This window comes from Fusarium venenatum (assembly GCF_020744135.1).
Source record: "Fusarium venenatum strain MPI-CAGE-CH-0201 chromosome Unknown EDB82scaffold_1, whole genome shotgun sequence".
Classification (NCBI taxonomy): domain Eukaryota; kingdom Fungi; phylum Ascomycota; class Sordariomycetes; order Hypocreales; family Nectriaceae; genus Fusarium; species Fusarium venenatum.
In genome coordinates, this window is record NW_027072129.1 from 9,450,588 (window position 1) to 9,467,323 (window position 16,736).

The 16,736-nt window shown below is 48.8% G+C and overlaps 7 protein-coding genes across 7 annotated transcripts; 3 read left to right on the forward strand and 4 right to left on the reverse strand.

Moving 5' to 3' along the window:
* Positions 1–1,686: 1,686 nt before the first annotated feature.
* Positions 1,687–3,673, forward strand: EDB82DRAFT_100070 (cutinase gene palindrome-binding protein). The gene is made up of 3 exons (XM_025737920.2): positions 1,687–3,001; positions 3,055–3,583; positions 3,636–3,673. Exons 1-2 carry the CDS (start codon positions 1,807–1,809, stop codon positions 3,192–3,194), a joined length of 1,335 nt encoding a protein of 444 aa, XP_025588117.2. The 5' UTR covers positions 1,687–1,806; the 3' UTR covers positions 3,195–3,583; positions 3,636–3,673.
* Positions 3,674–5,398, forward strand: EDB82DRAFT_100148 (uncharacterized protein). The gene is made up of 5 exons (XM_025737909.2): positions 3,674–4,161; positions 4,361–4,525; positions 4,583–4,708; positions 4,821–5,002; positions 5,061–5,398. The coding sequence occupies exons 1-5, from the start codon at positions 4,101–4,103 to the stop codon at positions 5,238–5,240; spliced, it is 714 nt and encodes a 237-aa protein (XP_025588116.1). The 5' UTR covers positions 3,674–4,100; the 3' UTR covers positions 5,241–5,398.
* EDB82DRAFT_491679 (amidase signature domain-containing protein) lies at positions 5,332–7,785 on the reverse strand. Its single transcript, XM_025737898.2, has 5 exons — positions 7,407–7,785; positions 7,254–7,356; positions 6,715–7,201; positions 6,648–6,664; positions 5,332–6,602 (listed from the first exon to the last, which is right to left on the reverse strand). Exons 1-5 carry the CDS (start codon positions 7,526–7,528, stop codon positions 5,556–5,558), a joined length of 1,776 nt encoding a protein of 591 aa, XP_025588115.1. The 5' UTR covers positions 7,529–7,785; the 3' UTR covers positions 5,332–5,555.
* A 446-nt stretch (positions 7,786–8,231) lies between these two features.
* Positions 8,232–10,294, forward strand: EDB82DRAFT_100221 (uncharacterized protein). The gene is made up of 2 exons (XM_025737887.2): positions 8,232–8,535; positions 8,586–10,294. Exons 1-2 carry the CDS (start codon positions 8,484–8,486, stop codon positions 10,067–10,069), a joined length of 1,536 nt encoding a protein of 511 aa, XP_025588114.1. The 5' UTR covers positions 8,232–8,483; the 3' UTR covers positions 10,070–10,294.
* Positions 10,183–10,974, reverse strand: EDB82DRAFT_100203 (uncharacterized protein). Its single transcript, XM_065606953.1, has 3 exons — positions 10,524–10,974; positions 10,357–10,464; positions 10,183–10,297 (listed from the first exon to the last, which is right to left on the reverse strand). Coding segments are annotated over exons 1-3 (354 nt in total). The 5' UTR covers positions 10,769–10,974; the 3' UTR covers positions 10,183–10,296.
* Positions 10,975–11,468: 494 nt separating this feature from the next.
* Positions 11,469–13,422, reverse strand: EDB82DRAFT_472580 (uncharacterized protein; the record flags this gene model as incomplete). Its single annotated transcript, XM_025737865.1, has 3 exons — positions 11,469–11,561; positions 11,617–13,064; positions 13,116–13,422. 3 exons carry the CDS (start codon positions 13,420–13,422, stop codon positions 11,469–11,471), a joined length of 1,848 nt encoding a protein of 615 aa, XP_025588112.1.
* A 1,013-nt stretch (positions 13,423–14,435) lies between these two features.
* On the reverse strand, positions 14,436–16,540 carry EDB82DRAFT_521858 (uncharacterized protein; the record flags this gene model as incomplete). The annotated part of the gene is made up of 2 exons (XM_025737854.1): positions 14,436–16,353; positions 16,425–16,540. The coding sequence occupies 2 exons, from the start codon at positions 16,538–16,540 to the stop codon at positions 14,436–14,438; spliced, it is 2,034 nt and encodes a 677-aa protein (XP_025588111.1).
* Between the last annotated feature and the right edge of the window lie 196 nt (positions 16,541–16,736).

Sequence of the window (16,736 nt, forward strand, 5' to 3'; positions counted from 1 at the left end):
CATTGCTTCTGCGTCTTGACAGAAGCGATATTTTCGATATGTATACCAACCAGATTATGATGGGACCCCAGAACTGCCCCGCGATGATCCCCCTGAGAACTAAGCAAATCAGGAATCATGAAATCATAGGAGAATCGAAATCCCACTATGAAGTATTTGCGGCTTGAATGAGATAGAAACATTGTAAGCTATCTCCCTTAGTAGTAAGCCACTGTGGATGAGCAGTCAACTATTCCACTACTTGCTGGACCCTTCAAACCCTCCAACTTCCAAGACAGCCTAAGGGTACCCTAAGAAGATCCATGCTTCCATAGCATCCAATGAATATGGCCGGAGACACTCCTTGACGCAGTCAACCCGCTTTTCTCGGGGTAGAACCTCCGGTCAAAGGCTCTGTATTGGCTGTAGAGTTGAGCAAGCTAAAGACAAGACAGGGAGTCCTGCCGAGAGGCTTCGGGCACAAGAGGTGACGTTTCATGCCCAAAATCCCATGTCTGTAAGAATCCAGTTTTGCAAAAGTGCCATGTTTTGTGTTAACCCGCTGCTACATTTGCCTTGTAATACTTGTAGTGTCTTAGTTACCTACCTCTTGGTTGCGTACATTAGGTACCCTGCTGCGACTGTCATCCGATCCAAAAGTAAAGGGGAAATAATAAAACTCGCTCCCGTCTCTTGCTGTGAACGATCTGTGGCATACCAAACGATCTCGAGCTTTGGTTTGGCTTGACAAACAAAGCGGGCTGTCCTTTGTTCATAACGCTACCTGTAAGTGCCTACCTGCCTAGATGAATTGCAACTTTTGATGTCGTGTCGTGTCGTATCGTTTCTTTATCTCATTTTATTCTGTCCTATCCCATCCCTCTCGACATGTCTATCCAAACTTTTCTATATTTTGATTCTTTCACATAACTTATCTGCCTGGTGTCGTCATGCGTCAGACGCCTGCTTTATTCCAGGGTCCAGTCAATCAGACAGGTAACTTGAGTTTTCTGTACATATCGTACAACATTCCCTCTTATGACTTCCACTCAATGACCCCTCTCCCTTCGCCCTATTCTTCCATGATGCCATCGTCCGCTCGAATCTTTTCTGACTCCCGACAGGCGTTTTCTAGGATTCTCTTTAGAATTTTTGTTCCTCGATTACAATTAAGTCTAGTATTACGCTTTGTTTCTTCGTGGGGAAAGCTTGCAGGGAAAGGTCAGCCGTCTATCTACCTGCTGTGTTTAAGAAGCGTTTTTTTCTAAACCACACTAAAGACCATATAACTTAGAACAGAAAATCTCCCCCTACGATCTCGACTCGAACAACCCGAAATCTTTCAATATCTGTTTCATGGCCTTTTGGAGTGTTTTCACTCATGATATCAACGTTATCAAACCGCCATCTTTATCCAATTCGACAACCGAACCTGAGCTCCTACCGCTGTCGCTGTCGCTGTGGCATCCACTGAGCATAGCACTGAAGCGAAGGTTTACAGCCACGCCAGAGGCAACTGGAACTACCCTTCTTGGGCCTTTGCCAATGCAATCAAGCACACTCGACAGGCCGCAAACGCAACCATAATAACCATGTCTCACGGACCTCCTCCGCCTCACGGCACCCCTCACCAAAACAACTTCAACAACTTCTACGGTTTCAATCTCGATATCGGTTCTCTCCCTGACATGACAGGTGGCCAGGTCAATACCCATCCCCTCCCCTGCGATACTGTAGCCGGGGCTGCGGCCCTATAGCGTTCCCTCTCCTTGGCTCAGGTCATCGCAAACTCAATCTGCGATCATGCCGGCTAACCCGATTTTGTAGATGGGCGCTGGTGGTCAAGATAACGATCTTATGTCAATGCTCGATAATAATATGCTTGGCGGTATAGTAGACGACGTCTCTATGAGTCTCGAATCTGCCGATGAGTCCAACATGAACGGCTCCTTTGGAAATGGTCAAACATCTACAGAGGAGTCTGTTGCGAGAGCTGAAAATCAATTCAACACTGCAGCCAACAACGTGCCTGGCGCAGGGCCCCTCCCAGCTGGCGCGTTCGCACAGATGAATCTCGCTGGTGCCAGCACCCTCACTGAATTCACCAAGCGAAGAAACTGGCCCGCCAAAGTTGTGGAGGAGCTCAGAGATTTTTTGCAGATTCTTGATGCCAATGGCCGCATCAAATACGCGTCACCAAGTATTCTACAGGTTACCGGATATAGCGTGGACGAGATTCAAGATGTCTTTCTTAAGGATCTGATCCACCCAGATGACCAAGGTGTCTTTGTCGCAGAACTCAACGAATCCATCGCGTCTGGCAACCCCCTTCGACTCTTCTACCGGTTCAAGAAGAAGGATGCCGAATATGCGATCTTTGAGACCGTCGGCCATGCTCATATTGCTGGCGCTAAGTTCGCCCCGAACCCCAATAATCAATCGCCCTTCTGCCAAGCTGTGTTTATGATGGCGCGTCCGTATCCGACAAAAAACGCTGGACTTTTGGACTCCTTTCTCGAGCATAAGATCGAAAACGAACGATTGAAACGACGCATCGCCGAGCTTCGTCGCGAAGAGGAGGCCGAGAATGACGAGGCGCAGAAACAATGGATGCAGAGCCAGGAGGGTCGTTCAGACATGACGCCCTCTGAAGGAACAGGCGTATCGTCAAGCACCTTCTACCGCCCGAGTAGTGAAAGAGGGATGACGGAGGCCAATCGAATGGCCCTCAACAAAGCGCTCACGCGCGAGAACCTCGAGGGGTCAGGTGGCAATCGCCAAGATTCCCTTAAAGAGAAGATGGCACGTTTTGAAGGAGCTTCTCACACGGACACGATCGAGATGCTCACGGGGTTACGATATATCGAAGGCGAACGAAGCAGGGGAATCACAACGGGAAACGCAAGCCCAACTTTAATCAAGGGTGACGCGGGTATTGCAATTCCGATGGAGCGAGACCCACGAACAGGCGACAAGAAAAAGAAGCTCAAGACTTCTGAGGAATATGTCTGTACTGATTGCGGTAAGCATCAGCCTGAAGGGATATTTTTTGTACATTGATACTGATGAAACCAGGCACGTTGGATTCTCCAGAATGGAGAAAGGGGCCTCAAGGACCCAAGACGTTGTGCAACGCCTGTGGGCTACGATGGGCCAAGAGGGAGAAGAAGAGGACTACCAGCCATCCTCCGACAGTGGATCAGTCGGTGGCGTAGACTCGGCAATCGCAGACATACCCAAACGATTATCGGCGGCGAGATACGATCCGAACGAAACGAACCGGTACGAGTATAACACATAGCAGGATTCGATTAGAAACACGGTGCCTGGGGGCACAACGGAGTTTAGGCTGATATTACCATTGCATTTATATACGGCGAAAGCGGGATACACGAGACGCTCACAGCCGGGTTTGTTTTTCATTTTCTTAATCAAGGAAGCTTGCTCATGGCTCAATTGGAGGCCTGTTACGACTGGATTCTACCATACAGATACCTTGGGTGTAGGAGCAATTTGGCAGATATAGTTGACGCGGGCGCCCTTGAAACGCCACGTATATGAATTGACGCATTGCCTACATGACCGTGAATTCAAACTTGAACGGGTAATTATTAGCACTTCAACTTGGCGATTCAGTATAATAACTCGACCCTGAGTATTTTTTGGGTAGGCCGTTGTGTTGCGACGCAGCTCAGCTGAAACTGGGGTTCCATAACAGCTGAAATAAGCAATAGCTAATGCTCAGGGTCCCACTAGTCTACGAAGCGATTGCGTAGGTCCGCCCAAGCTCCCCATGATAACAGCTTGTATTGCACATACAGCTGGGTCCACGTCAGACGTGATCAATGATGGAGGTATTGGGCAAGGCATCAGACAAAGATAGGACGACATCAATGACACTGCAACTATGGGTCACATAATAAGTGCCTCTAATTGGTTTGGTCCAGATGATGGTGCTTCACTCTTGTGGTAGGTACTTGAGACAATAGCCTCAGCAACCCCTCAATTCCGGTTCATTCCTCTTCCATCATCGACTTCGTTCTTACATCTCCTCTTTCAAATTAAATAACTCCATCAAGACGATTCCTATTTCTCAAACCCTCCAAAAATAAACCAAAACCATGGACAAGCTCATCAACGCCGCCAAGGATTACCTTGATGACGACAAGGATAAGCGCCAAGGTATGTTGAACGTCTATATTACATCGCCATAGCTTGAAGCCAGGGGAGCTTGATTACCCCGCCATGTATTCATGCCCCTCATGCGATACCATCATCGCATGGTGTTGGGGCACTGCAAAACAGCTCTTTTACTTCAGTGCCTTCCACCACTATTGTTTGGTTCTAACTTATACATGCTAATACATACTCTGCTATCCAGACCAGTCTCAACAGGGTCACGGACAGCAGCAAGGCTACGGCGGAGGTCAACAACAGGGTTATGGTCAGCAGCAAGGCTACGGACAGGAGAGCGGCTATGGACAACAACAGGGAGGCCAATATGGCCAGCAGCAGCAGCAGCAGCACCCTCCTGCTGGCGGCATCCGTCAGTCCCCAACGTGCCCCCAAAGGCATTAAATGAACGATTCTAACAAGTGTATAGAAGCCCAAGGTGGTGGCGGATTCGGAGGCTTTCTCGGCGGAGACGTCGACTTTGACAACGCCAAAGAAGAGGCACACCAAAAGGCCGGATCATCTGGCGACAAGGACCTCTTTGGTAGTATTCTAGGTGCTCTCGGACAGAAGAAGAACAAGCTTGCTGATGAGGATCTCGATGAAGAAGGCGAGAGACTAAGACCTATATCGAGAGGGATAACATACTGACTACGAGTGTCCACTAGATGCCATCAAGCAGCACAAGAACACCTACGATAACGACGAGCCCCAGCAGGACAGCAAGAGCCTTGGTACGGCCGCTGCTATGCAAGCCCTCAAGATGTACACACAAGGCTCAAGCCAGAGCAGCGCTGGCGGCAACAGCCAGACTGCATTCCTAGGTCTTGCTTTGGCCGAGGCTAGCAAGGTTAGTGATGCCCATTGGGTTAAACACAAGAAAACACCAGCTAACATGAGTCTTGTAGCTCTTTGACAACAAGGCTGCAAACGGCAAGGTAGCGGATGGAACCAGCAAAGAGGGTGTTATCCAGCAGGCTGGTGAGGTCGCTCTGAAGATGTACTTCAAGCAACAGGCAGGTGCTGGTGGACAGGGTGGTGGCGCTGGAGGGCTCATGAGCCTTGCTTCCAAGTTCCTGTCCAAGTAACACGATAGCTCGTCACAAAAATGGTAGCATTAGCGAAGACCTAAGATAAGCATCAAAAGATGACAAAATGGACATGAAATCCCGTTGAGATAATTCAACAGTTTCGTCTTGAACTACAGATGTTGTTTATGTACCTCGGTCACTCAAATTCTCCCGCTAACAATGCCAACCTGTACTTTGGTTCATATACAACAATCAAATGCCAGCCATTGGACCCAAGGGTTGTGCTACGTTAAAGTGTTCAAAACAGTGAAGCAATTCCGATAATCAAGGGCTTCCCACTCGCTCCTCATGAATCATGAAGAAGAGTCCATTCTATGTCTCCTTCACGAGATCTACAACATCCAACCATTCACTAGGTCTGCGTCGGCCAGATTCTGTGGCATTGTGCAAATACTCTTCCGCTTCACCTGCCCATGCGAGCAGCTGTTCCTCGCTACCCCATTCTCCTGTGGCCATTAAACCAATGGGTAGCTTACCCTCACCCTGGTCTGGGTCAACATATCCGATGGGTGCCGATAGTGAAGGAGTACCGGTCAAATTGGCTAAGAAGATATAGAGCATATTGCGGATGGTAGTGTTGGTATCGCTCATACCGTAGACTTCGTCACCAGGGACAATGGGCCATCCGACCAAAGGCGACGTTGGTGTGAGGATGAGAAGGCCAGGATGCTTCTGGAACAAGAAAGCCAGATGCTGCATAATGAGCTCTCGCAGCGCGCTATACTTGAGAAGATCCGCAGCGGGTGTCCTGGTCCCGACAGTCATCAGGACTTTATTAGCAGCACCGACGAGGGAAAGCCAATCTGCGGGATTGGGGGTTCGCCGACGAGCGGACTCTGCCATCTCTGTGATACAGATTATACTGTGTGCAAGCTGCGCCTCGGGGATATACGGGATTGTGATATCGACGAGTTCGTAGCCGCATTTGCTAGAGAGATAATCGACTGCCCGTTCACAGACCTCTTGGACGCGAGGATCGGCTTGGTCCCACCAGTCGCGGTAGATACCAATGACCTTTTTCTGGTCTTTCGGCGGCAGGACAGAAAGTGCAAAACGGCCTTGAACGTGGCAGTCAGGATTAGGTTGCGACATGACACGATACGCAATGGTCAGGTCTGCGACATTTGCTGCAATAGGCCCGGTGATACACATAGTGTTATTCATGTACACGGCTCTGTTGTGCGTTGTCTTCAGACCGTAGACGCCGTTGAAGGTTGGAGGAATGCGGATACTTCCTCCGGCATCAGTTCCAACGGAGATGGGTACGATACCGACTGAGACAGCGGATGAGCCTCCAGAAGAAGAACCTCCTGGATAATATGACTTGTTGTGCCAGTTGGTGGGTGTTCCTTGGGCGGCCTAAATGTGTCAGTTACGGTTTAGTATGATGGAATTCGTGCTCACATTGCATCCACTGGTATCTGATCAATGTCAGTACTTTGATTGAAGATATTTTGAAGGGAAAACTTACCAGACCCAAGCTCATGCATGGCGTTTTTACCAATCACCACGGCACCAGCTTCTTGGAGCTTCTTCACCGGCCACGAGGACTCTTTCTTTTCCTTAAAAGTTTCAATCGCGGGATTGTACTTCATGCCGATATGATTATGAAAGCCTTGGACATCAGTATCGTCTTTGACACCGATGGGTACACCGTCCAGAACACTCAGAGGTTTACCGGCAGTATAACGCTCAGTTGAAGCTTTGGCAGCCTCAAGAACGAGATGATCCTTGCCATGGTTTTCGACCCAGCCATCTGTATACTTTCCATCAGGTCTAGAGATGTGAGGTAGAAGGGCCTCGACGACTTGGAGAGGGGTCACCTTTCCAGACTTGTACATCTCATGATAGTCACTTGCAGAGTAGTAGCGTGCCTTCGATTCTGCGTACTGAGACTTGACGAGTTCTGATCCAAACTCGAGCATAGGCCCTGTTGGGCCTAGGGGAGTAACAGTGGGCTAGGAAGGGTTAGATGCCAAAGCTTGTCACGACCGTGGAGATTTTGCATACGTGGAACCTATAAGGTATATCATCGAGAGCAGGAATATCTTTGATGATGCCAAAGTTTGCATTATTCCAGAAATACTGCTGAAGAAATCCTACTTTGGAGATGCTAGGCAATGTCAACTTTAATGCGTTTGCCATACCTAGCAAGGCCCTTACATGTTGGCACCTATTACAAGAGGAAGGCCTCTGAATACAGGATTGTTCTCGACCTGTGGGCTGTAGGTTACTGCGGGAGCCTCAACTGGCTTGGGATAGTCTGCAAAGTCGGATGGAGCCATGATGTGAAGGGGAGTTGTTATGGTTAGCTCAGATGCTCAGAGGGAGAGACGGGGTCAATTGTTGCCCTTGAGTCACAATGAGAATACTAAGAAAATAATGTGTTTCAATTGAGAATATGTTGGGTTGAGCTGGTAGTTATAGAGATTAACTTGTTGCTGAAGCCAAGATAAGATAAAAGTTATAAGCTTTGTCTCCAACGTCAGCTTAAGTTGACCCCACAGGCACCTTCCGAAAAGGTGGTTTGATACTGTTGCCGAGGCTCGTGTTTGGTATCGTAATAATTCAAGCCTGCTTTCACTATGGCATCCATTCTCTTTCTTTGTCATTTTTGCGGAAGGGGAGTGAGTGCTATTACAAATATAAGCCTCACTTGTTAAAGAATTCATTTTGACACGTCTTATTTTGGTTAATATTCTGTTTACTTGAGTTACCTAGAGCGGTAACCAGTAGACAACAAGGTACTACACTACCTACTAGTCTTCTCCAGGATCTTTCCAGAATGCCATAAGTTATCAGCCAATATTCACTATCTGGCTACCAACACATAACCTAACTTACTGGTAGTAGAAACAGTTAAGTCCAATGATTAATATCCATATATGAAAAAAGAACATGTGGTCGCCTTACGTCATCGCGAACTAAGGCCCCGCGTCACAGAATCGCATCACATGGGAGACTTGTCACTCCTCACTCGATAAGCCCAGATTGTACATTGCATAAGTGATTAAACAACAAACTGATACTCGTGACCGTCCCCTTTTCTTTGATGGATTTTTGGCTATTTTATTTTTCCTTTTGTAGTCTCCATCTTTGATCTGCATTTTCAGCTCATGATTAGCGACACATAATCTCCATCGCTCATATGAGAGCCGAGCGAGCTCTTACACGGCTCGACCCCTAAACCAGCCCCGCGATAAGCTTTGTCTACTACATAGTATACTCGCCATCAACATCATGTCCCTCTTTACCGCTCAACTTCATCCTGGCCGAGCACTGGGCTTTCTAGGTTGGTCTCTCCCACCATCACTCAAATAGCTACTAATATTCGTTATACAGTCCTCGGCGCAACCCTGCACGATGTCCTCACCCGTCTCAAAGCTGAACCCCAGCGCTTCCCAAAGATCGAGCTCTTATACTCCCCCGATCGACCCGTTACCGAACCCGTTGGAGTCAGTCTCCTCGCGAATGGAGTGCGGCTAAGGTTTGACGGCCCAGAGCAACGACTGCGGCTTATCGAAGTTACCGACTTTACCAAGAATCACATCACGTTCAAGGAGAGAGACCTTGTTAAGCCGGCAACTACAGGATCGCCTATGCCAGGGGACTCGACATCAGGGCCAACATTTAGGCACATATACCACAAGTTACTTGGACCAACATATGCAGGAGAGTTCATTCCACCATCCAATGCCCATGACAACGGTATATACGTCCTATCGTACCCTGGAGTTGCCTTCAACTTCTCACTAAACCCTTCTGAATACTCCGCCGAGAAGGATGTAGTGTCCACTTTCGCATCGGCTTCTAGCCAAGTCGCAACATCCATGGCTGTATTCAGCGGTGACTCGTGGGCCGATGCCCGGCCGAACCTCTGGACAGAAATACTGCCTAGTATTAAGTCTACTACTGTGATACCTCGGGGCAAAGACGTGTATCCCGATGAGATCTCGCTTATTCGGCTGCATGGCGGTGGAAAGATACAAATGTTCAGGAAGTGGACAAGCAACTCCTTTATGATCACTCTTGGTGAAACGACACCTCAAGATCTACTCATGGAACTAGGTCCTCCGAATGCTATATATCGCAAGAACGATCAGAAGATGGTCATCCATAAAATGCGCGCCGCAAGCAATACGAAAGCTCGACCGGAAGCCGTAGATATTGGTCGACCAGAGGATTCAACTGATACAGATCAGTCTTCCCTGCACGATGGATCTGACGCATCTGATAATGAAGAAGCTATTGATGACCATGTCGGCCTCAGCGCAAATGGCGAATGCTTCTACAATTACTTCTATCTCGGTTTTGACATCTTAGTATCCACCCGTGTGCCCCCTTCTCAGGCTCCTCCCGGAAACAGACCAAACGAAGCGGAGGGTCAGAACGGCATCATATCACACTCTCCCGATCGTCTGGTGGCTACAAAGCTAGTACTGCACGGCAACATACCCGGTTCGTATGAATTCAACCGACATCGACGTTGTCGCTGGGAAATCGCATACTTGGACTCCTTTATAGACGACGCCAATGGGCCAACAGATTCAGAAACACCCTTCCCACGGATCGAGGATCGCATGAACGCGATATGGGCGTCTGAATTTCCTCGCAACGACTCGCAACAAAGACAGCGCGGCATGGTCCTTAATCGTGGCTGGGGTGATAGTCCAGGTAGTAGCTGCGAGTTCCTCGGAGGGTGGGAGGAGAGCGGCGCAAAGCGCGCCGAAGCGAATGGCGACTCTACGACAACCCTGTATGGATTCCCAGGAATGGTGTTTGAGGTTTTGAAGAATGGACATGTCAATACTGTTACAGTATTTTGATTGAGGATTTGCATCGCGATTTGTTTATGGAGTTGATGGAACTTGATGAGTAGCTATGGAAGCTGGCTCTGTTTTGATTGAGTTTGATACCTCTGTCTAATTTAGAAAAACATATACTCGCTTGTGCGATGCTTTTTATAACAGTTCCACCATTTCCCAACCGCCAACCTTGTCGTTCATATCGTCCTGCATTATCCTCGAAGAAACAGAGAAACTGGGCGAATTGTTCTATGACATGTGATATCAGCTTGGTGTTTCTAGGCAGATTACATTGATTAGGTGCGTACCACTCATCGTCATAAAAGTCCTCAGGTACGGCAGGCCAGGTGGAAGCTCCCTGGCCTTGACCATGGCCATGGCCTTGGTTCAGGTTCGATTGGGAATTTGTGAGATGGCTGCAAGACTATCATCAGTACGACCTCTCTATGTATGAAGGCATGGGCAAGATCCTTACCAATCATGACCATTAGCCAGGGACTCGACGTTTCCCTCTTCGATCATCTTCTTTATCCGAGCCTTTAGGTTCTTGGTCCGTTTCTGGCTGATATTATAAAGCTCCGACTGAAGTTTTAGAAGGCCATATTCGACATCATCGCTTATGTTATGCAGGTTCTTGATCTTCGTATCAAGATTCTCGATTAACTTGCGTCGTTCGTCCTCTTTGGTGTCCGACTGGACCTTGTTCTTGTTGGTAGACATGATGAGCTCTTGGATTCAGTTGTAGACTTTCGATGTTGGTGTCTTGTGAACGGAAACACTCAGGGTGATGAGGAGAAGTGGCAGACTTATACAGTGGTTGTCTACGGTATCATGGAGCCCTAAGTTTTATAATAGTTGGTGCCATCGATGCATCTTTTCATACTCACTGCCTGATGGACTAGACTGACAATAAATCATGCCAGGTATTAACCGATTGATCAATTATAGACTAAGAAAGTGTATTGTGATCTAACCCAATATTTCGAGGCTGGAGCTATTCAGCGTAGTCAGAACACAATGGCAGATTTCCTAGCACAATAGTCGACACCAATGCTCAATACACAGCAACACAACACAATAGGTAGCCTCTACCTGATTTGATGATAGCTCCATAACTGTTAACTGTAGCACAAGCCCAAAAACAATTCAACCGATGCAACCATAATTGCAACCATAAAGATGCGATAGTGCTACGCGATGAGGATAGAGAATTAAGGCGTTCCTTGGTGACTTTCTCATTGTTAGGGTCACAAGCAAACATTGAAAAGAATTGTTGATTGCTTAAATACACAGGCTCTCATAAGTAAAGACGAACCCCTTGAATCGTCGTTGAAGCCTTCATTCTATTCTTACATCGTACACGTAAACAGGTATATTCTTCACTCCATCCCTTTTCTTCCTTTCATTTCCACACTTATTCTTACCACTCTGAAACCTCTCCCTTCTTGGGTCTTTCAACACGCACAACCTTGTCGCAGTTAAGCAGACATAGGGGGTCGTAAGCCTTCTTGATCTGTACCAAGTAGTTAGTAAAATGTTCATCGCTCGGATTAAGAGGGTGTTCTTACCTGTCGCATAGCATCGACTGTGGTCTCGCCAAGCTCATGAGGGAGATAGTCCCGCTTGACAAGACCAACGCCGTGCTCACCCGTCACAGTACCCTCCATCTCAACAGCCTTCTTGACCATACGATGCACCACAGCCTCAGCCTTTGGTCGCTCAGAGTCGTTGTACAGAAGGATAGTGTGGAAGTTGCCATCACCGACGTGTCCCACGATAGAGGCAAACAGGCCACTCTTGGCCATATCCTCCTTGGTGGCCTCGATTAGATCGGGCAGCTTGCTCATAGGCACGGCGACGTCACCGGTCCATACGTGGTCATCAGGCTTCTTGACCGCCATGGTGCTCCAGAGAGCCTCCTTTCGTGCACTCCACAGCTCGTCTTGCTCCTCCTGGTTCTTTGCAAATTCAAAGGTCTTGCTACCGGCCTTCTTGGCAAGGCCTTGCACCTGAGCAATCTGCTCCTTGACACCGGCGGGAGTACCGGCGAACTTGAAGAAGAGCGTTGCCGCCTCAGCCCAAGCTTTCGATGTCATGCCGGCATCGTTGATGCACTTCATTTGGTTATCGTCGAGGATCTCGACAGCCGCGACAGGAACGCCTTGACCAACAACCTTGCTGACGCAATCAGCAGCGTGGCGGATCGAGGGAAAACTGCAGACAGCGACGCTGGTAGATTCGGGCTTGACGGTGACCTTGAGAGTAGCCTCTGTGACAAGACCAAGGGTGCCCTCAGAGCCGATGAAGAGCTTGGTAAGGTCGTAGCCAGCAGAACTCTTGCGAGGCCGTTGCCTGGTTTTGATAATTGTGCCATCAGCGAGGACAACTGTCAAACTAAGAACCCATTCGCGCATGGTGCCGTAGCGGTAGGCGTTAGTACCGCTGCATCCGGTTCCGATCATGCCTCCAATCATGGCCCCGGGGCCAGGGTCAGGAGGGAAGAAGAGACCCTCATGGCCAAGGTGGTCGTTGAGAGCCTCCCAGCCCATGGCAGGCTGGACAACAACATCAAGATCCTCCTTGTGAAGATTGATGATCTTGTTCATACGGCCAAAGTCGATGGAGACGCCCTTGCGGGTGGGAGTAAAGTGACCCTCGAGACTGGTACCACCGCTGTAACCAGTAACGGGAATCCTACGTCTGTGGCAGACCTTCATGATCTCGGACACTTCCTCGGTAGTTGAAGGGTAGACAACGCAGAAGGATCGATCTTCGGGTCCAGCTTGGTGCGAGGACCAGTTCGAGGTAGCGTGGTGTTCGATATCATTCTCGGCGGTGCTGACATTATCCTGGCCAACAATCTTGACAAAGTCGGCCCAGGCGGCCTGCATATTCTCGAGTTTCGTGTTATGCTTGGGCGCTGTGGTCTTGCCGAGAGGGAGTGTAGATAAGGGCTCAGGCTCTCTTGGCCAATAAGTACCAAGCCAGTATGAGATTCCAACGCCAGAGAGGAAGACTATCTTCTATTAGCTTGGAGCTCTTGAACAAGTCATGATATGGGACTCACCAAAAGTCATCATCCAGTTCCGCGTAGGATCTGTTAGGTTACGCCACTCCTCATATTGTGCTCGCTGTTCCTTCTCACGTCTTAATCGAGCTCCAATACTGCCCATGACCTGGCCCTGGAACGACCTGCCCACCTTGGTCTCATTGCTCTGTCGGGCGGCGGGTTTGTTCTGCTTTCCCGGTTCGATATCGGTAGCGTAGGCGCGGGTCAGAGTCGTAGGTAACCTCGAGGCTCTGCAGCTGGCTGTGGTAGGGGTTCGCAAGTTCTGGAGGGCAGCACGCTGGGCGCGCAATTGAAGAGAGGCCATGACGATTGGAAGCAAGCTACTTTTAGCTAGCTGTAGCCGGTGCGCGGGGAAGGGGTTTGAGTCAATCGCACAAAGTAGTAAAGCGCTGAGATGACCCAAATGCGTCAAGAGGTCGATTGAAACTATGAGAGCCTGTCGAGAGAGGAATTGGCCGTCGACGAAGGCGGTCGATGTCGAGCTTAAGGCTTGAAGCGTACGGTAATGGAAATTTGACAGGCGGAGTTGGAATGCCGCACTATAAAACCCGAGCCCCACCTTCACTGACAGACGGCATCTTGTTCGGGCCCTGAGATCTACTCAGATGAGATCTTTAGCTGGCTACTGTGTAAACATGGAGAGATGTATGCCAATTCCAATTGGTTTGGACTCTAAGTTGATTCTTTGTTTTGACTTCTTTCCTCGGCTTTATTCCCAGTCGCGCTGCTCCATGTCCGTCTTCTCTATACATCTCTATCCAGCTGCCATCTCCGGAGCTTCATTGAATGGTTCCCAAAAATATCTGGTATCTTTGATTATCTATTTGGTTAATATACTATGTGCTCTGGAGGCATTCCTTACTAGTAAACAGTAAACAGTAGTAAATAAGAGGGAAACTTCCTCAGAGTAAGCCATCGCTGTTGTCGGCGAAATTCAATTCCAAGCTTTTTCTTTATGAGAGAGCCTGTATTTCCTAAATGGTCCTAATACTGATGCAAAACATAGTACTTTCCTACAATTCTGATTTGGGTATGTTTTGGGAGACTCAAGCCCGCCAACAATCGCCAAGTCTCACAATGTTTCCCACCAAAGTACGCCGCGGAGATCAAGTCCGCTCTCCTCACGCCTCTACCGACTCATCCATCTCAACGCCTGTACACATTCTACCGTATCCAATCAAAAACGATATTTATCCCGAAACTCCGTACGTCCGTTCCTCCACCGTCGTTCCTCAGCACTACCAAAGTCGCTCTGCAGTTTGTTCACACATGCAGCACTAAATAGTCATGTGCAGCCCTTGTACATACACTCCGATGTTATACAAGCTGAACAGAGAACGTCGGTGAGCCACCTTGCATATGTGCAAAATAGGCACACAACTCGTCATCGCCCTGAATCTGCAATGGCAGCTCATTGCCTTTGGGGTCCTTTATGATACCCTCGATGCGAACACACAGCGCGCCAGGGAACTTGGCGACTGCCGTCTGTCGTAGTTCTTGAATTGACTGCGAAGCCATGGTGGAAATCCACAGACTTGTATTTGTTACATAAGTCGAAGATGGGTGCAGTCGTAGGAACACAGCAAAAGAACTTGGCACTGCGGGGACAGGCTGGAACATTGTGCTGGGTGCTGGTGATGCAAACTGATGCTGCACATATTGCTGTTCTATATAGTTCGGTTGTGGTTGGTTTCCCAAGTACATAGACGACGCGTACTGGTTGTTCATGGATACTGCAGTAGTTGCAGACGAGCCCAGCATTCTGTGAGGTTGAGGAAGGACTCCTTGAGGAGTCGACATGGTGGAAGTCTGTGGCTGCATTTGTACAGGTCGATTTGGTGGTGCAGGTTGTCTCGTTGTGTACTCCATTCGTGAATTTGGTGTTTCACCTATAGCTCCATAGCCAGAGGTGTCCATATTACTATCCATTCCTTCAACATCCATTGCGGTTGGACTTGTAGGTGGGCTAGACCGTGAGGCTCCTCCTTGTTGCATGGAAGAAAAGGCTGGAGGCGGATCTCTTTCTGGTTGTACCTGATGGCGGTGCGTAGAGTGATGTCTGTCAGACACGAACTGCGGTTCTTGGGTCTCATGTTGCGAATCACTGTTCTGAACATTGGGCGAAGGAGTCTCCTTTGGCTTGGTCATTTCATTGGCTTTAGCAATCTTGACTCTCTTCTCGTCCCTTTTTCTCTTAATCACATCCCGAGCGATAATTTCGATCGCCCTGGCCTTTCGACGAGATTGCTCGTCGTCTCCATCGAGAGGAATATTTTTGAGAAGTGCGACCTTCTCCAGCCATTGCTTCTTCAGTTCTTCCCACTGCTCCGGTGTTCCGTCAGACTTACACGTAAACTTTGCATCGCTGAGTACAATATGTAAAGCGGCACGTATGTCGTGAGACTCTTCTGGGTTCAGGCCCAGCTCGTTCTTTGCATCAAGGAGCGTCATCTTGGTCTCTTGGTTGCGTAAGCGCTTCGTTACATCAGTACAGATAATATCCAAGGCGAGCTGTTTCCTTTCGAGGTTCTCCTTGGATACCCAAAGGACCTGCTGCAAGTTGGGGCGCTCGTGTATCAGAAGATTCTTGACATAGTCCCATCTCCCAGGTCCAGCGAGGGTCTTTTTAACAATGGACTCTTCTTGACAGATTCCGGCAAAGCATTCACGGGTTTGTGCGTAAGCAGTCGCGTCGAGACTCAACACTTCTTTGGAATCGTTCAGGGTCATCTCGGAAGGGAACCGGACTATGCCTTCTGATTCACCGAGGTGCTGGCGATTCCTCCGGCTTTGTCTTTTGCTGATCTTGCGTGGCTTGGGCACAGGAGTCGCTGAAGCAGCGTCATCTTGGAATGAATTCACAGCATTGGTCATTACATGCTGCCCAGAGGCCACTGCGTCTTGACCAGGTAATGAGTTCGTCATGTCTCCTTCTTCCTCATCATCAAGCGAGGCATCGTTATCAAGTGCATCATCATTGTCGGCGTCACAAGATCTTGCTCGGTCACCGTTTCGAACTCTGAGAAGCCATCGATTCCGAGCGCGCACTCTTATGAGCTCTCGCGCGTTGATGTCAAAGCCATCGTCCTCGTTGAGGATCCGTAGCATCTCGCCTTGCGGGATATTCTTCTGCCACAGCTCATGGATACGTTTCACGAGTCGATCATCTTTGTGCTTGAGTCTCTGCTTTGTAGGGAATTTCCAGCGACTGAACTGCACTTGGAAAGCCCGTTTGCTACGGCACGCGCGTGTAAGTTGATGAGAAGAAAGCATGCATCAGTTCACGTGTACCGGAAACCAACTTACCTTGGTGTGAATTGGTATACATTTTTCATGTGCACCATGATGTCCTCTAGGGACCGGCGCTCATTGATGTACAGCTGATAGCAGACATTTTTGTGCGGTTCCCATTGGTAGACCATTGTCCCAAAGACCACATTGTCTGATTCAACGGGGTACCTTCAACTGTCTCGTCTCTGCGTCTTTTGTCAGAAACGCTCAACTTAATCTTTGAGCTTAGCTTGTGTGGAGTTCCAAGGAGGCTTTTGCATTGCTGGTTGATTTGGGCGTCCGGAATTTGTGTTGGCTGGTTAGTGGTTGGATGAATAATCAGCACAG